Source organism: Daktulosphaira vitifoliae, unplaced genomic scaffold, assembly GCF_025091365.1.
Source record: "Daktulosphaira vitifoliae isolate Bord-2020 unplaced genomic scaffold, ASM2509136v1 Scaffold_5, whole genome shotgun sequence".
In the NCBI taxonomy this organism is placed as follows: Eukaryota; Metazoa; Arthropoda; class Insecta; order Hemiptera; family Phylloxeridae; genus Daktulosphaira; species Daktulosphaira vitifoliae.
In genome coordinates, this window is record NW_026099576.1 from 1,296,147 (window position 1) to 1,317,655 (window position 21,509).

The following is a 21,509-nucleotide window of genomic DNA, read 5'->3' on the forward strand; positions in this document are numbered from 1 at the left end:
TATCAGCACCATAGTTGGCATTAGTTTTAAGTGTCCCCCTATCCATATTGGTGTATATAAGATTTCATGATTCTTGTATAATACATTGAATTGTTATAATTATATATTTTAAGTCATTCTACATTCATTCATACAGTCCACTCACTTTTTATTCTTTTTCCTCGGCATAGCCTGACTTAAAACAAAATAAAACCATGAACGTTAACGAACCCCATTGAATACCATCGGGTGCAGTGTTCATTCAGTTTTATTATTACTAATATTTTTAATTTTATACATACTAGTGTCTAAAGATAATTGAATGTTATTTCAGTGGAACTTGGTTTGTTCTAAACAATTTTATCCAACCCTAGCGTTATCATTATTTGGTTTAAGTGGATTGTTCGGAATGCTGTTATTTGGATATCTTCAAGATGGGTCAGTTTTAATTATTATGATTACAATTGCAAAATCGTATCTTAATAAAAACTCTGCATGGACAAAAAAAAAAAAAAGTTTAAAGCGAAAAAAGTACAATTGAACAGTAAGCTGATTATACAGGAAAAGTTCAAACAAAATATATATATATATATATATATATAATAATAAACTTGATTAAATACATCAACATATTTGTATTATAAACATTTTTAAAAGAAATCATATTAAAAATTAATTAAATAGAAAATTAAATTGTCATAAAAATTCATATGTTACAAATTAGGGGTCAAAATAAACATGCGCACAAATAAGTCAATACCCATATTATAACCATGCGCGTGGACTTAAAAAAAATGCTCGTAAAACGGATAAAAGTGAACGGATTGAATTAAATTTTTTGTGATATCTCAGAAATGTCATTGAGCGGATCTGGTGAAAATTTCAAATCATAAGATCTTAAATTTCGAAAATGGTCGAAATTTTAAAACGCTCACGAGCGAACGGTAGACATTCTCCGACCTTCGCCAANTAAAACGCTCACGAGCGAGCGGTAGACATTCTCCGACCTTCGCCAATAATTTTCTCAGACTCTCGTAACCGAGTACTTTCGTTGAAAAAAAAAATTGAAAATCCGAGCACTTTAAGTAATTTTTCCTGAAAATCGTTTTTTTCTTGTTCTATTATACAGGGTGGCCCACCACTCACTGACAACTTAAATAACTTTTGATCCAGTTAATATTTTTAGTTGATTTTTTTTTTAAATAATAGTTATACGTTAGGTCTATAGCTATATCTCAATAATTAATTTTTTTACATTTTATTAAAAATATTAATTATTTTTAAATTTNATTATTTTCAAATTTTAAATAAAATGTAAAAAAAAAATCTAAGATAGCTATTTTGTAAAGTAGAATTTAAGAAAAATTTTATTAAAATTGAGAAAAGGACAGAAGAAAACGATATCTTTTCAATATACTTTTGAATGAGAGTGATAAGTAATAATTGCCTTATCTAATTTCTTATCATGGTATTAATGCCATGTTTGTAATGTATACACACTATCATCATATGTATACACAGTAATCATGAAAAGATAGCGTTTTCTTCTGTCCTTTTCTCAATACGTATTTCAATGTTTATAACCGTAAAATAGTACATGAAAATTCAAATTTTTACAAACTTCAAAACGCTACAGAATATTTACTACTGAATATTAATAAGATATTTTTTTACTAAAATTTTTCTTAAATTCTACTCTACAAAATAGCTATCTTAGATTTTTTTTTTACATTTTATTTAAAATTTTAAAATAATTAATATTTTTAATAAAATGTAAAAAAATTAATTATTGAGATATAGCTATAGACCTAACGTATAACTATTATTTAAAAAAAAAATCAACTAAAAATATTAACTGGATCAAAAGTTATTTAAGTTGTCAGTGAGTGGTGGGCCACCCTGTATAATAAGATCATTTTTTATAAAATAAAAATTATGTTATCTTTTTTGTTTGGTGAATAAATTTGAATAATTAAATTGCGCAGTTTTGCAATGAAGATGACAATTTAATGAATAAATAATTTTAAAATTAAAACTATAAAGAAATTTTTTAGTAAATTTAAAGTGCTTTTAGTTTTAATTTTGATTTTATATTTTTCTTTTAACTTTTAGAATTAAACTAAGGTATATCATTTTTATCTTAAAATTATTTAAATCCTTTATAATTTTTTTATCAATAAGGCATGACATACATTGTATTATACTAAACATATAATATAAAAATAATCCTAACAACAAAGAAGCCAAAAGTAAGATTAACTTGCCTATTGACGGAGTATCTATACTCAACGAACGATACCCAAAATATCTCAGTATTAAACTAGATATGTCTTTAAATTTCAAGTATTACCTGGAAAGGGTAAATAAAATAAAATCAAAAATATATGCTGCAGTTTCCATGGTAATACAAAAAATTAAAAACTCCTGATCTCGAAGTCTTCAGTGATGATTTCAGGCTCCCGACCTCGATATATAAGATATATATATTGACACCCATTAAACTGGAATAATTTGGGGTCTGCAGAGGTAAAATTTAAGTAAAAATAGACAACCGATACACAACCTACACACAATAAAAGATTCTAACCACACAATTCTTGGCTTTAATTTCCCGTTGACAGAATACTCAACAGAGTAAGAATGGAGCAGAGTAAGTGTAATTACCTTATGTATAAATAAAAAATAATGGACACATCATACTGCGTTTGTGGTTAGAAACAGACAGTCAGGCACGTTACATAATGTTTAATGTCTAATGTTTCGATTTGGAGGTGGTATTAAAGGACTTGATTTAGCTATGAAAGAAGTTCAAGAATGACTAAAAAATACACTTGTAAACCATAATTTAGACCTTCGTTTAATTAATTTCTATCTATTTTTCATATGAATCTACACAAAATGTTTGATTTGTTGTAACACTATTGGTTGACTATTTATATTACTATTAAAATATTTTTATTCATACCACTGTTTATTATTTACATTGTTATTGTTACTCTTTATTATATTTCTCTGTTATATGTATGTTTGATTGTCATATAAAATATGATAAATTAACAAAAATAACTTATTATTCATTATTTTAGGTTTGGTCGACGACCATCATTTTTTATTTATTTATTCATTGAATGTATATTTGGTGTAACTACAGCTTTTGCGAATGATTTTTGGACTTGGTTAATTTTTAGAATTGGTGTTGGATTTACCATACCTGCGATCTTAGCTACTCCAAATGTGCTCCGTAAGTCAATACTGTATATTAAAAATTATGTAGACATAAATATATACAGAGTAATTTATTTAAAATATTAATGATTTTTTAGTAATTTTTATAGTAATAGTAATAGTAATTTTTCCATAAAAATGTATTGAATAAACATTTATTTAATTTTAATTAATAAATGAAAATTGAATTGCAAAAAAAATATTTATTAGGGTAATTTCTTTCAACACCCGAAACCAGTAGAAACTAAAGAAAAAAAGGTAGTCATTAGGGATAATTATTGTAAGTTAAATAGGAGCATATAAATATTTTTATGCAATAGGAAAGAGACTGAATAAAATTTTTGCGTGTCAATTAACAATTTTGAAGTATTATTTTTGAGATATGGTACCACCTATTGAAAATTTACAATAAAAAGTATACAAATAGGAATTAATTATTGGTTTATATCTTAAAAGATATATTTGTCTATTACCAATATCTCTAAAAATTTATTTTCACAAATTAAGATATTAGGTAAGATACAATTTTTAGTAAAAATTGATTTTGGGCATTATTATATAAATTTATTAGTTATTTTGTTCATGAGTATGACTAATGACGATCATGATCTTAAAATTTAGTCAGTAATGCAAAATATCAAATTTATCTTTATAAAAATAAAATTATATACTTTTATTTTTATCATATGATACTCAGAATAATATTTAATTTATCTTCTTGTAACTTACTACATTTCTACCAATAATATTTTCATAACCATTTATTTGCTTAATTTATTCATATTTATGTAATTAGTTATTAATAATACGTAATAAGTTATTACATTGGATTTATATGACATTGCTGTCACATTCACGGATTGTTTATTATTAATTATGACTATCAATAGATATACTTTATGTATTGTCAGTTAGTGTATTTATAAACTCACAACAATGTGTCTTACTACCATTGATAATAATAATATTGTATACCTGCTAATGTCGATATCATAAAAAACTTAGATAATACTAATACTATACCAATACTCAGATAATTATTGGAGAGAAGCTAATTCTTGTTTTGGAATGTTTGCTTTATCAATTTTATTCTTCTTTTGATATTTGGTGTACTTGGAAGCTATGATACTTCCAAGGTAGCAGAATTATCGGACCTGTTTTAATCGTAAATTGTTTCTTTGTATATTAAGACTTAAATCTGAGTACATTTTATTTATAAGCATTGTTTTGTTTTTCATAGAATTTATTTTCATTTTAAATTTATCACTTGATAGAATTTTTAGCATATTATTCATGTCATGTTTAAACTCTGCTAAAATAACAATGTCAACTGCAAAGTAAATACAGCGTATATGTTGGCCATTTATTTTTGTTCCATTGATCTTGATTTTTATTATATCTATGCTCATTTCAATAAAAAGATTTAATAGATAGGGTGAAAAAAGCAACATCATCACACTCCTCTCTTTATTTTTGCTTTTTTTTACAGGTCCATTTACTTTTTGAAATTTTTCCATCTACTTACTGAAAAAGATTTTCAGTAAGAAATTAGATATTACTGGTAAAAAAAGTCAAAACTAGTCATATACAGGTTGATTTTTTTTATCATAACCCACTCAATTAGTTACAGAATTTTTTTTTTCTTTTGGTTTAATCGGCCGCTAGGATCATCCCGTCTCACAACCAATTCTCCAGCCATCTCTATTCATCGCCAAATCCTTCCACTTTGCTCCGCCTCCTAAGTCTTCTTTATCCCTCTTAACTATATCTTTCCATCTCAATTTTGGTCTTCCCAAGAACCTTTTTCCTACTGAATTCTGTTCCAACAATATTCTTAGTAGAGAGTTCTGGCTTCGCATTGCATGTCCTGCCCATCGCAACTTTCTTTTCTTGATCGTCTCTGCTATGTTATTTTCATTAAACATTTCTTGTAGCTCTATATTTTTTCTTCTTCTCCACTCTCCCGTGAAATCATCTTTTATTGGACCGAAGATCTTCCGTAATATTTTCCATTCTAGTATTAAGAACTTATTCTCATCTGATTTCCTTAGTGCCCAGGTTTCTGATCCGTACAATATCACTGGTCGTATTAGACTGGTATACAAACGTTTCTTTATCTCTCTTGATAATGATCTAGAACTTAATAGTTTCTCCAAACCATAATAAGTCCTGTTTCCCGCTTGGATTCTCGCGGCTACTTCTTTAGAGATATCATTTTTTTCACTCACAACTGAGCTAAGATATTTGAAAGAATTGACTCTTTTAAATTTAAAATGATCTACCTCCAAAACGTGATCCATCCAATTTTGTCTACCTATAATCATATATTCAGTTTTTTGTTCATTAATTTGTAGTCCTACTTTCTGTGCTGCGTCATTAAGTCTTTCACAGAGCCGTTTAACTCCATCTTGAGATTCGTCCATTAATATTATATCATTGGCATATGCCAATAATGAAATAGCTGAGTTCCGGAATTTTATTCCTTCGTGGGGTTCGATTTTCATCTCTCTTATTACTTTTTCCATGACCAAGTTCAAGAGAATGGTTGAGATGGAATCACCCTGTCAAAGGCCGGATTTTACTGTAATTGGCTCCGACTTCATATTTCCGACTTTTATTTTGACCACATATTTCATGATGCTGATTGAGACTAAATTGACCAGCTTCTGGGGAAAATCGGAAATCTTTCAAAATATTTATGAGACTTTCCCTATGAATACTATCGTATGCTTTTTTGAAGTAAACGAATAACGTATGTATCTCCTTATCGAATTACCATGTTTTTTAGTATAATTGTCTAATAATAAATATTTGGTCCGCCGTTGACTTCCCTGGTCTAAAACCACCTTGATACTCACCAATTGTCTGTTCAGCTTTTTCCTTTATTCTTTTTAGAATACAATTTGAGAACACTTTGTACGCCATATTCAATAGGGCAATTTCCCTATAATTATTACGGTCTTTTTAATCTCCTTTTTTGTGTATTGGGCAGATTAGGGACGTTTTCCAATTTTCTGGAAATTTTTCCGTTAACTATACTTTTTTTATCACATGCAAGATCCATTGTGTCACGTCCTCCCTTCCTTTTTTAATCAATTCAGCCTGGAGACTTATAGTTTTTCAGATTGTTTATTTGTAAGTCTATTTCTTCTAGAGTTGGCTCTAGGCATTCATGGTCGTTTATATTTCCTAGGACAAACGTGAACAACTCGTCTGGCTCTTTACAGTTCAGTAGCTCTTCAAATTATTTCTCCCATTCTTTAGCTATATCTTCATCTGTAGTAACCAAGGATCCATTACTATCTCTAATAAAATGTTCGCTTCCTTTGAAATCTCCACTTAGATTCTTAATTGTCTTATACATATCACGTGTTTTATTCGCATTAAAATCTTGTTCTGTCCTTTCAAGCAAGTTACACACAAATTTTTTTTTCTCACATCTTAAAATGTTATCTGCTTCCTTTCATCGTGTGATAAACCTTGTTCTCTTTGTCTCATTGTCCGTATTCTTTAACAATTATTCACGAACAGCTTTTCTTCTGTGTATTACTTCCTCACATATATTATTGAACCAAACTTTTGATACCTTTCTTTTTGTTCCTATTACTTCCGTCGATGCTGTTTCTATAGTATCTTTGACATTATTCTATATTTCATTCACATCACTGGTATGTTTTATCTGCTTCTCTTCAAAAATCTTCTTGGTTGTGCTATTATAATCCTTGAGAATCCTCTTGTCTTCCAACTTCTCCAAATCATATCTTCTCATGGATGTCACATTACATTTATTGTGCTTTTTTAGCTTTATACGTATTCAAAAACCCACTAGTAAATTATCAGAATCAGAGTGTGCCCCACGTAATGTTTGAACATTAGTAATTCCATTCTTAAACCTCTCATTTACCAGAACGTGGTCTATCTGATTCTTATATTTTCCATCAGGGGATACCCAGGTGTACTTATAAATCGCCTCGCGCGGGAACATAGTGCTTTTTATACAAAGTTCTTTTCCTACAGCAAAATTAATTAGCTTCATACCGTTGCCATTTGAAGCTTCATGTAGGCTATGTGTCCCGATTACCGCTCTATACAGCACTTCCTTGCCGATTTTAGCGTTAAAATCACCTAGAACTATTTTAACATCACCAACTGCTGCGTCCATTACGTTTTCTAATGTAGAGTAAAACTTTTTTTCTTCGGTGGGTGCATGAGCATTAATTAGAACTATTCGAAAATCTCTAATCCTTAGTGTTAGCGTGGAGATTCTTGGATTAATATCCCTGAAATCCTTCACCATGTGGATTATTGATTCATGTATCGCGAAACTAGTCCCCTAATCTATGTCCTTGTTCACTATTTCCGTTAATGATGGTTGTTTAAGATATTTTATTAGATTCTGCATCTTCCCATCTCACTTCTTGCAGGGCAATATATTTAATTCTATACTTCTCTGCTTCTCTTACTAAATTCAATGCTGCTCCTTGTTTAAATAAAGTTCGTAAATACCAAGTACCACAAAATAAATCCGATTTCCAATTTTCAGTCTTTTTTCCGAATAATCTATCTCAAGGCTTGGTGTTAGAGTCCTGAAGAAAGATTGTTTTACTAGGCAGAGTTATTAACCCTGCACTAAACTCCCAACCTGGAGGGCCATTCCACATCAACCACTTAAGGCCAGCGTGGGGCTATTGCAATACACTTTACAATGTATTGGGCGATAGTAGCGCCACTTTCCCTACGCCACAGCTTGAGGCCCCAGGTTCGCTAAACCCGTAACACTGAGTGTCCCTCTGAGGGAAGTTACAGAATAAATATAATTTATATATTTCTTTTTTTGTTATCTTTAGTTACAAATTATTCTTAAATTATTTACTATGTAATACTTTTTTAGTTCGGCCCTTATACCTTGTAAGAGTGTCAACTTTGTTTTTTTTAATGGAAACACATATTTTTAATTTAATAGTAAAGGGATTTTAATTTTTAATAAAACTTTATTCGTTTATTAGATATAAACATTCAAAGTTTCAAATTTTTGAGTTAATATACATGTATATTACATAAGGGATTACAAATACAAATAGCTAATACGGTACTTTAATTCAATAACCACCCCTGTCGTCCTCGCCATCTATTTAAATTATTGTTAAAAGAAAGTAATACCTTAAAATTTAGTTATATATTTTTTTGCTCGTTACATTTTTGTCGCGAACAAGAAATAAAAATAATAATATTTTATTGATATTGTGATATTTTATATTATGTTAAATTTATTTTATTATTTTGCAGCTATGGAATTTGTGGGTCCGACTTATAGAACTACTTGTATTTTACTTACTAATATAGCTCATTCTATTAGCATGGTGCTTTTATCTCTATTATTGTACTTCTTTCGAGATTGGCGTCATCTTGCTTTATCGACATCTTTGCCTTTTATCTTATTTTTTTTATATTGGTGGTAAGCTGTATGACTAAAGTTAATTTCATCATATTATTAATGCATAATAAATAAGTGTATAACAAATGTTAAAGGGAATTCCCAGAATCTCCGAGATGGCTACTTGCTCGAGGAAATTTCGATGAAGCTAAAACTATTTTACAGAAAATATCAAAAACAAACAAAAAAAACATTTCTAGTTCTTATTTTGAAAATTTGAAAGTATATTACATATTTAACGGTAGTATTACATTTAAAACTATATTTTTTTAGGTAGAATTTATTGATATCCAGAAAATTCAAAAAAATAAATCAAATGAAACTTACAATATGATGCATTTATTTAAAAATCCAAATTTACGTTTTAAAACTTTTTCAGTAACATTTATTTGGTAGTATAATATTTATAACACAAAATTTATTTTATAATATATTAAAATAAAATTTTCTCTTTTATCCAATAGTTGTTTGTCTTTAAATTTTGTATTTTACTATTAGGTTTGTCAATACAACTGTTTATGTTGGACTTTCTTATTACACTCCATCTTTAAGCTCTGACGAACATTTAAATTTTTTCTTAGTAAGTATAGTTGAATTGCCAACTTATATATTACTATGGCCCGCTATGAATAAATATGGCCGGAAAAGTTTGTTATGTACAAGTATGCTAATAGGTGGAATTGCTTGTTTATCTACTAATTATCCTCAATTAGGTATGTATATCATATTTGTTTATTTTAATTAGTAATTATCGCGATTTTTAGTTATGTCATAATTGAGGCATACTCCGGATAAAAATTTAAATATGAAAAGTAATTTTTTTGGGAATCGTTTTATAAACATTACACAGTAATAAATTTATAATAGCTAATAACATGTTTAAAACAATTTAGAATACGTTATTAAATACCTTACTCGTCAAATATTTTTACTACAATACTGATATTCATAAAAGTGTTACTAGCGCGCAGCTCGTAGTTTGAACGACTGGACGATCGTACTCCCTACTAAAATTAATTAAAAGGAGAAAATTAATTGTATATTCTTAATTTTACATTTTTATTAAAATAGTTATAACACATTTGTCGTGTGCAAGTTTAAAGTTGTTTCCCTCTGATTTCTTCAGCGATTCCTTAAAATATCACAAATCGTATTTAGTTGAAAAAATTGCCATTAAAAATTAAAAAAATTTCCCTCGTTCCCTGTAACTGGAGGAAATTCCCCCCAAAAATATAATTTTTTTAAAATCGGTAAATTTTGACATTTTTTTCTCTTAAAACTGTCATAACTTTTTGAAAAATGAACGTAAAAAAATAATTTTTTTTTTGTATAGAAACATAAGGTATTTCCCTTTCAATTGATATAATTTTTTTGAAAATCTGACCATTAATTTACCTCCAGGGGATTTCAAAATAGCAACTTTTTCACAATATTCAACGTTTCAATCTAACTTTTGAAAATGTTCCGAAAATACTGCGCCCTTTAAACATATGTTAAATTGAAGCTTCTATTACGTATTATAAATTAAAAAAAAAAAACTTTTGCTCGGCGACTTAACTTCTATGCATATGGTTGCGGTAGTTAAAAACATACTATTTTTGTGCTAAAATTTTTGATTTTCAAAAAACTTTTTAAAAAATGTATAGATCAACCTAAAATTTTGTTTTTAAATACTTTATATATACCTCTATCATGTAACTTACTTTTTTTTTAATCAGACAATTTCCTCTTTTACAGGGGGGCGTTCAAATTTGAAAAATGCGTATAAAAAGTATAACTTTTTCAACTTAACTTTGTTAAATATTTCGGAAGTACTGCGTCTTTTAAATATTTTTTAAAATAAAGCTTATTTTTTATATTAGAAGTTAAAAGAAAAATTTGTACAAATGACTTATCTCTATGTGCAAGTAACAGTCAAAGTTAAACAAAAAATAGGATTTAATTTTGCTTTTGGAATAATCTACCAATTTCTTTAAATTAAACACTATCTACGGATTTGCATCGAATCGTTTCTTATGATATTGATCATAATCACTATCAGATATCATCTATACATTTTTTTAAATAAAATTATTAAAAAAATTTTTTAACTTAATCCTAATAATATATAATTTTATTTTTTAGTCATAATTTTTTTGTAAGATTCTATTGGAGAGGAATAATGATACTTTTGCCCCCCTCGTATTTTACCAAGGGGCACTTGCCCTCCCCCTGCCAATCGATTCCGGCAGTACTGATAATTTATCAGCGTCAATCTCGTGAATCATTTATATAAATATATATTATTTAATCAAGTCGTTCAAAATTAATTTAATGAATAGTATCCATAACAAATGTATTGTTATCACTTAGACTGTTTATATTACAAATAATTAGCTGTGCAGCATAAAAAATAGTCAAATTTATATATTTTTACTGTTAATATCAAATTAGAAATATTAAAAAAGGAATTTTAATAACAAGTATAAAATTAACGTATACCATGACAAATTAATAGTTTTAAAAATTTATTTTAGTTAACATATCAATACTTAAATTTTTATGTAATAATAATATGGTACCCTAATATCAATGAACACTATTGCTTATACTTTATATAAGAGCTTACTTAACAGATTTACTTAATAATAAACCCATACATATTTTTAAGGGTTCCAGGATAATAAACTAGTTCTATTCACCCAATCGCCCTGAGACGTGTAATGACCAATATTTAAATAATTGACAAAACTAATTTAACTGAAAAGGTAGGTTACAGTGATAGGATCACCGATTTTCAATAAAATTAAATAAATCAAATCTATATTGATACTATAGTTATACTTATTTTTAATTTTTTGCCAATGCTTACTATTGAATGGAATAGGTTATGTAATAATTAAAATATTTAGAAGTTATTCGTAATATAATAGTATATAATATCAAAACATATAATATAAGAGATGTACAACGGCAACGGGTCACTTTACTAAATAGACGGCGAAACTACGACTAAACTGTAAACATGTATACATCAGGCTGCATTGAATAAAACAACATAATCGTAAAAGGAAGGTGTCACTTTGGCCTTGTACTATACTAACATAAGTAAAAATACATTAAACTGTTATCTTAAATAATATTACTATACCCAGTGTGTTGTTTAATAATATCAACACTTACTTTAAACGGAGAAAAAAGATATTGAAAACTTGAACTAGCTTGAATAGTTATTTTTGTCTTTAAGTAAGCGCATCAATCTATATATGTGGCAGTTTGGTAACGCATGTGTCAAATACTAGTCCAGGAATACATAATACTAATTGCACTTTTTTCTTAATTTTTTATAAGTTGCTTGCACTTGTTCTAATCAACACAATACAACACCAAATTAATTTTGAATTAATTTAATGAATGACTGATTAACATAAATTATCATAACCTTCAATTTTTGAAGGTTATGAACCTTCATTAAAATAATTCAATGGTATATTTACTTAAGTTGACACGATCTCCCACATCATATATAAATACATTAGCCGTCCTCATATCGTAATCAATATGATCTCTCCATTTCATTTTTGGTCTACTCCTACCTCTTTTTTCTTCAACGTTCATTTCTATAATTGTTCTTACAGTTTCCGATTCTTCTCTCCTCATAACATAACCTCACTATCTAAATCTATTTTCTCTTATTCACGATTGACGCTACACCTATAGTCCCTCTTATATATTACCTAGTCACTCCACACATCCATCTAAGCATTCTCATCTCTGCTACACTCATTCTTTGCTTTATTCTCTTGTCAACCACCCAACACTCTGAACCGTACATCATAGCTGGTCTCAATACAGTCTTATAGAATTTACCTATCCTCATTGGAATTCTTTTATCGCATAACACACCAGACGCTTCTGTCCATTTTAACCACCCGCACTTTATCCTGTGTCTTACATCTTCGTCAATACCCCCGCTCTTTTGCATACCTGATCCTAAATATTTAAAACTTTCCACTTTTCCTATCACATCCTCGCCTATTGTCATTGAACTCCTCATTTCATCTACCTCGTATTTTCCTTTGTCAATATCGTTCTCTATATACTTTGTCTTACTTCTATTTATTCTTAAACTCTATTTTTCAAAAGCTGATCTCCACATCTCTAGCCATTGATTAATTTTCTCCAATTAACACTATATCGTCAGTAAACAACATGCCTCACGACTTCTCTCCTTGTATTTCTCTAGTAATTTCATCCATCACTATAGCAAATAAGTAAGGGCTTAAATCAGAAACTTGGTGCACTCCTACTATTACCCGAAAACCTTCTGTTACTCCTCTTACGCTTTTTACACTGTTACAAGTGCCATCATACATATCTTCTATTATATTAATGTACTTTTTCGGGACTCCTTTTTTCAATAATGCCCACTTTAAAAACTCTCTCGGTACTCTATCATATGCTTTTTTCAAAACTATAAATACCATATACAGCTTTATCTTCTTTTCCCTAAACATTTCTATTAGTTGTCTCACACAAAATACTGGCTCCATTGTTGACTTACCAGGCATAAATCCAAACTGGTTTTTAGATACCGATGTCTCATTTCTTATTCTCTTATCTATTATCTTTTCCCAAATTTTCATACTATGACTCATAAGCTTTATGCCTCTATAATTTCCACACTCCTGTATGTTACCTATTCCTTTAAATATCGGCACCACAATACTATTCCTCTATTTATTTGGAATTTTCTCTTCTAATAAGATTTTATTTAAAAGTTTCCTCAACCACTTTAAGCTAACACCGCCTAATATTTTCCAAATGTCTACTGGTACTTCATCTGGTCCTACTACTTTATTGTTTTTTATTAACGGCACAGCCTCCCATACCTTATTCTCACTAATTAAATCTACCAGTGTCACATTCCATAAGATATCCTCTAATGTTTTTTTTTGGGTACTCCTCATTCAGTAATTTTTCAAAACACATTTTCCACCCTTTTACCATATCATCATCACTTGATAGTACTCTATATTCAACACTGTTTATACTTCTTACATACCCATATAGCAATTTCGATATATTAATATTGTCAAAATATTCTTACAAAATACTTTTTTAAATATTTTGAAGCAAATATTATGACAATATCTCATAAAAATAATAAAAAAAAAAACGTTACATATCATTATTATGATAAATTTGTATAACAAAACGGTAGCACAGTGGGGTCGAGGCACAGTGTGGATGAGGCATAGATGGGACAAGTATAGATGATATCTGACAGTGATTAAAATCACTATCATAAGAAACGCTTCGATGCAAATCTGTAGATAGTGTTTCATTTAGAGAAATTGATGGATTATTCCAAAAGCAACATCAACTCTTATTTCTTTGATTATATCCTGATTAGTAGTTCTTTGATTTTAAACTATAATAAATAAATAAATACTAATTATAATTATTAAATTCAGTATGAAATTGATATTCAATAATTTAATATTGTAATTTAAACGAAGAAATTATAGAAATAATAAAGAAGTAATATTTTGCTTTACTTTTACGTGTATAAAAATTTAAAGGGCTTGATACAATAATTTTCAATAAAAACTGTTTGTTACTATAAATAAATGCACTGGACTACAAGGAACTTTCATCAGAAGCAAAAATATACTTTTCTAAATCAACTTTTCGCGTTATTTTCAAATCTGCAATTACACTTTTTCTATCACTTCTAATTTTTTATATTATTAATAATTATATATAAAAAAATAATTAAAAGAAAAAAAAAATTGTTTTCAAATTATTACTGATTTGATTTTTAATATGTTAAAAATAATCAGTCCAAATTTACATTTATAACCTATTTTTTGGTTCTTTAAAGTTGATGAAAAATTTTTGATAAAGTTTTGTGAAAGTTTACAGTAAAAAAATTTGAATATGTTACCATAACTTTTAGCTAAAAGTTAAATAGAACATTTTATGAGAATTAAAACAATGCTACTTTTAAGATTTATATGCAGTCAGGAAATTTTATAATTACTAATTATTGTAAATTTATCTGAAAAGCTCAATGTTTATTTGCATTTTTATCGTAATATATAGCTTAAATAGAAATAATAGTAATCATTTCCTAGTAATTTTTGGTATTTAAAAAGATTCTACAAATGAAATATCCAGAACTGAATTAATTTTAATGATTTACTTTAACTAAAAAAAAAGAGTTGTCATTTTGAATCCCTCTTCTCTTGTGGGCAGGTAAAGGGTCACATTTATAAAAAAAAAAAACAAATGTTAGGTAAAGACATGCATTTATAAAAAAAATTATACTGATTTGGTCATTTTTGATAAAGTTATAACAGTTAACAAAGTTAACACACAACAGAAATTATAAAAATAATAATGTAGTTGTATATTCCTTTACTTTTAACGTGTATAAAAATATAAAGATATTGATGCGATGTTTTAAATGTGCAATTAGATTTTTTCAATCTAAATTTTTATATTATTACTTATTATTAAGAAATAATTAAGAAAAAAAAATTATTTTAAATTAATACTGATTTTGATTATTAATATGTTAAAAATATGGAAAATGTCATATTTAACCTATTTTTTTAATCTTTTAAAGTTGCATTGTGTGAAAGTTTATAGTAAAAAAAAAATTATTTATTACCATAACTTTTAGCTCAATTTGCAAGTTTGAAATTGACATCACTAAATAGAAAATTTTATGAGAATTAAAAATATTGTATCGTTAAGATTAATATGCAGTCAGGAAATTTTTTATTGCTATTTATAGTAAATTTATCAGAATAGCTCAATATTTTTTTTGCATTTATATCGTAATATATAACTTAAATACAAATAATAGTTATCATTTCCTAGTAACTTTTGGCGTTTAAAAATATTCTACGATTAAAATAGGAACTGAATTAATTTTAATGATTTACTTTAACTAAAATAACCAATAAAAAAAAAACACTTCATAGTAAAATTAATACCTTCTCAGTTTCGCATTAAAGCTAAAAAAGTGGTTAAAAAGATCTACTTAATAGCGTACTATAAAATTTGATTAAAATTGTAAAAATCCATTGTTAATTCAGAAGAAACTAACAAACATTTTTTTTAGAAATGATTTATATAGCAACATGTTACCAAAAAATTTTGAATATTATATTCTAGTAGTTGCACACACAAATACAGTAAAAAATTTATTAAATTACAAAGTAAAATGATTGAATTTTGTAGTTGAAACCTATCATATCAAACTTGATTCGTTAATAAATACTTTGAAAACATTAGAAATGAATGATTTTAATTGTCTGTATGGAGAACATGGGATAAGTAACTGTTTCATTGATAAATTAGAATTTTTTTTCAATTTTTGAGGGTAATATCTTCAACTAGATACGAATTGTAATCATTTGACGCATCGTTGAAAAATATAGGTCAAGTTAGAGCAGAGAAAATAAATGATAGTCACAAAAAAATATCTTCTCAGCTATGTATCGAAGCTAAAATCTAAAATATAGTAAAATAATTTGAATACGAATAAGAAATTTCTTCTTGCAAGGGACGACTAAAGTGATGGGATCCTTGATCTTTATTGAAGTTATTGAATCTAAATGAGATAAAAATCAAACAAGTTAAAAATTTATGCTAACTTAAAAAGAATTAAGAAAAAATGCAAAAAATTCTTTGCCATACGCGGGTTGGAACCTCGTACTCCAAGCGTGTAAAACATAAGTTTTACCAACTCGGCAACCGTACGTTGGTACCCTAAATCGAAAAAATTGGCTATTTAAGCTAAATCAAATTTCAAAGTTATTTTTCTCGACTTAAAAGAAGCAAACAAAATTAAATAAGTTTAAATTTCTATGCTATATTAATATTTTATTTATATAATATATTTATGAAAATCTGTACTCTCCTTGTCAGATATTTTAAAATAATATAAAATACAAAACCCAGAATTTTAACACAAAAATAACATATTTTTGAATACGGTAGTCATTTTTACCATGAAGACAAATCCAGAGGTCAAATTTTTTTTTTCAAATTAAGGTATATTGCATAAGCTTTAATTTAAGATATATATAAAAATGTCAGTATTTCCGGAAGACTTTCAAAAATTAAATTGAAAATATCTTAGTAACAATACGCATGTTTAAAGTTTTGACCCCCCTTGTAAAAGGGGTATGATCCGATTTACAAAAAAAGCGTGCCAGATGAAAGGGGTATATAAATATTTATTATAAAAAAATAATAATATAGATCCATACATTTTTCCAAAAGTTATATAAAATATAAATTAAATAATATAACATATAAAATCGAGAATTTTTTTCATGGAAATCGTACGTTTTACTATAACTTTGATGTCCATTTTCACCACAAAGACAAGTCCAGAGGTCAAATTTTTTTTTTCAAATTTAAGTATATTATATAAGCTTTAATTTAATATATATATTAAAGTGTCAGTCTTTCCAGAACATTTTCAAAAGTTAAGTTGAAAAAGTTAATTTTTTGTAAAAAAGTTACCATTTGGAAGCCCTTCCTGTGGGCTGTTAAAGGGTCAAATGTTCACAAAAATATATAAAATGATAGGTAATTATCTAAGGTATCTATAAAAAAAAAAATTATATTGATTCGGTCATTTTTAAAAAAGTTATGGCAATTTTAAGTAAAAAAAATTGAAAAAATATCGAAAATTAGCGATTTTTAAATTTGTAATTTTTTGAAGGATTTCCTCCGTTTACGGGGAAAGAGGGATTTTTTTTAATTTTGAGGGTAATGTTGTCGACTAGATACGATTTGTGATCTTTTGACATATTTTTCATCAAAATCGGTTCAGCGAGAGCTGAAATTGAGCGTATACAGACACAAAAAAAAACACATCATAGTAAAATTAATACCTTATCAGCTTCGCATCGAAGCTAATATATTCTATTGAAATATTTCCATAATATGCTCACAAAAAAATTTTTTAAATATTTGTTTATGTATATTTTGTGAATATACTAAAGAGAATAGATACTGAATATTATACTAAAAATATTTCTACAATGTGTTTAAAAAATATCTTTTTAAATATTTGCTTATAAATATTATGAAAATATATTAATGAGAATAAATATAGAATATTTAACTCGAAATATTTGTTGAATATATTATCAATATAATTTTTTTAATATTTTAAATATATATCTTGTTGGCCAATTGTGGTAACTTAAGAGAGACAAGCCATCTTCTTGCCTCCCTTTAATTACACCCTTAGATGTTATTGGTATCTAGTTATATAATCCTTATCTATTATATATACATATTCCTAAATTCTTAATAAGTAAACAGCCGTTTTCTCTAATTAGTATCAATTTTAATTAACGTAATTCAATTTAGATAGGTAAGTCAGGGACAGTAAAAAAAACCTTGTTTTTATTATTTGCAGGCCTATTGAGTTATAATTTTTTTTGTTTTATGTTTTGAACTCTTCATATGAATTACATCCGTGATCTTCTATTATCTGACTTATGTATTGCAACCTTGGTTTTCCTCTATGATTTTTTCCATCGATTATTCCTTCTAAGATTATAATAGCAACCCGTTGTGTCTTAAAGTTATCTTCTATAAGAAGATAAATGATAAGGGATAACGTGTAACATGAAGACACATGAACCGTGTCAATCAAAAGTATGTAATATAATAATTTAATTACTGATTTTTATTTAAAATATTATTTGTATGGAAAAAGTGAAATTGCTATTCTCGTTTTTTGAAACAAGAAAGATCAAAATTTACAGAAATATTGTGAAAGCACTAATGATAAAAATATAAATATAAACCTAGCATGTGACTTAATGGACGTACTCTGCAAAACTGCTTCCAAAGTTTCTTCTTAAATTATGGCCAGTAGCAGTTTGCGTCAAAAATCATTTACCACGAACAACTAAAACAATAGAATTTTAGTATAACCTATGAAATAGGTTGGTTATTTTAAGTATATTTTGTGCATTATTAATATTGTATTTTATAATTTTAGATTAATAACAAAACAACCGTGTATTAGCTTCGATGCGAAGCTGAGAAGGTATTAATTTTACCATGATGTGTTTTTTTTTTTTATGTCTGTTGCCACTTTTTCTCAGCTCTCATTGGACCGATTTCTTTCAACAATACGTCAAAAGATCACAAATCGTATCTAGTTGAATACATTACCCTTAAAAATTGAAAATTTTTCCCTCGTTCCCCGCAAATAGGGGAAATGTTAAAAAAAATTACAATTTTTAAAATCTGTGAATTTTGTGATTTTTTTCATTTTTTTTTCTTAATACTTCTATAACTTTTTCAAAAATAAACAAATCAACATAATTTCTTTTTATACTAAAACCTTAGATATTTTCCTTTCATTTGATAGCATTTTTATAAATATTTAACACTTAACCTGCTCATAGGGGGAGATTTAAAGTAGTAACTTTTTTACAAAAACTAACTATTTCAACTTAATTTTTGAAAATGTTCCGGAAATTCTGTGTCCTATTAACATATATAAAATTAAAGCTTATGTCATGTACTATAAAATTAAAAAAAAAAATTTATCCCGACAACCTATCTTCTAAGCGCAAATGGCTACCGTATTCAAAAATATGCTATTTTTGTGTTAAAATCCTGGGTTTTGTATTTTATTTTATTTTAAAATGTCTTATAAGGTCAATACACTGACTTTCATGAATATTATATAATTTAATTGACATAGAATAAAATTCATAAGACATAAGAAATTAAAATCATCAAAATTTTTTTACTATTTTAAAGTAGAAAAAGTAATTTTTAAATTTGAGTTAGCTTAAATAGCCAATTTTATCATTTGACGAAAACAATGAACAGTTGCCAAATCGGTACACTTATGTCTTCCACGCATAGGGTACGAGGTTCGAATATACTTGTGGCAATTAATGTTTTGCATTTTTTTTAAGTTAGAATAAAATGTTCAATTCATTTGATATTTATTTCATTTAGATTCAATAACTTCAATAAATATAAAGGACCCTATCACTATAGTCTTCCCTCGTGAGAAGAAATTTATATTCATGTTAATATTATTTTACTATGTGGTTCTTTTTGTGGCTACGATTTATTTTGCCAACCCTCCCTAGACCTACTTTTTTCAACGATACATCAAATGATTACAATTCGTATTTAGTTTAAGTTATTACTCTTAAAAATCGAAAAAATAATCCTTATTCAAATAAAAAGTAGCTTAACCAACTTTTTCCATACAAACAATTAAAATCATTAATTTCTAATATTCTTAAAGTATTTATTGTCGAATTAGATATGATATGATAAAAGTATTTAACTACAAGAGTAAATAACTTTACTTTGTAATTTATTAATTTTTTAACTCTATTTGTGTGTGCTACTACTAGTCTATAATTTTCCAATTTTTTTTGTAACATGTTGCTATATAAATCATAAATTTAAAAAAAAAATGATTTTTAGTTTCACCTGAATTTAACGATGGATTTTTACAATTATAATCAAATTTTATAATACGCTCAATTGAGTAAATCTTTTTAACAACTTTTTATTTATTGGTTTTTTTAGATATTTAATCATTAAAATTAATTAAATTCTGAATATTTTAATTGTAGAATCTTTTTAAACACCAAAAGTTAATTAGAAATGATTACTATGATTTTTATTTAAATGATGTATTACGATAAAAATGTAAAAAAATCAAACTTTTCTGATAAATGTACTATAAATAGTAATTATGAAATTCCCTGATTGCATATTAATCTTAACAATTTCATTTTTTTCTATTTAATAATGTCAATTCCAAACTTGCAAGTTGAGCTAAAAGTTATGGCAGTAAATTAATTTTTTTTAATTAAAACTTTCACTTTAAAGGATTAAGAAAAGTAGGTTCAAAATTATTATTTTTAACATATCAAAAATCAAAATCAATAATAATTTGAAAACAATTAATTTTAAAAATTATATAATACTAGGCTCCGCCTAGCTGAGGCTCCGCCCCAGACCCGGGGCCCTTCGAGCCTTACGCGCCTTATACACAAAAATTATTGATAATCTAATTATAATAATTGTGTTTATATTATAGAATAATTAAAAAAAAATTTAGCAGGTTATTATAAGTAGCACATTGTAAATTTAAATTAAAATTAATAATAAAAATAAAAATTTAATTTTGATAAATATATTGGTAACTGCGATTAAACGATGAACATCATAGTTATCATAGATGAATCCCTATTCAAAAGATAAACACATAGTCTCATACATCATACATGAGAAAAAAGAAAATTATTAACTCTGTACTTAGTACTGTTCTTATAATGAATGTACAAACTTAAATAATTATAACGTCTTGAAATTTATATATAACATATAACATTCCTTGATTAAAATAGGGCAAATGCAAAATAGTGTTCTAATAATAATACATAATACACCATATAATTAAGGTTCATAATAAACGTATCAGCAGAAATAAATCACTGCGCATAATACAACCATGCGCGTGGACTTAAAAAAGAAAAAAAAAAAAAGCTCGTAAAACGGTGAAAAATGAACGGATTGAATTGATTTTTTTATCATATCTCAGGAATGTCATTGGGCGGGTCTGATGAAAATTTCAAACCTCAAGTCGTAAAACGCTGGCGTCAGCGAGCGTTTTTCTCGAAAACGGTCGAAATTTTAAAACGCTCGCGGGCGAGCGGCAAAAATTTTCCGACCTTCGCCAATAATTTGCCCGGAGTCTGGTGACCGAGTATTTTCGTCGAAAAAAAAAATGTTGAAAATCCGAGCACGCTAAGTAATTTTCCCAGAAAAGCGTTTTTTTCCTTGTTCTATTATATAATAAGAT

General features: G+C 27.1%; 1 protein-coding gene across 1 annotated transcript in view; it reads left to right on the top strand.

Annotated features, from left to right (window-relative positions):
* Positions 1–21,509, top strand: part of LOC126908340 (beta-alanine transporter) — a 29,546-nt gene that overhangs the window by 5,506 nt on the left and 2,531 nt on the right. The window contains exons 3-8 of the mRNA XM_050690329.1: positions 314–417; positions 3,066–3,220; positions 8,491–8,659; positions 8,734–8,860; positions 8,912–9,030; positions 9,137–9,351. Of these exons, the coding sequence (XP_050546286.1) occupies positions 314–417; positions 3,066–3,220; positions 8,491–8,659; positions 8,734–8,860; positions 8,912–9,030; positions 9,137–9,351 (889 nt within the window). The remainder of the gene's footprint in view (positions 1–313; positions 418–3,065; positions 3,221–8,490; positions 8,660–8,733; positions 8,861–8,911; positions 9,031–9,136; positions 9,352–21,509) is intronic.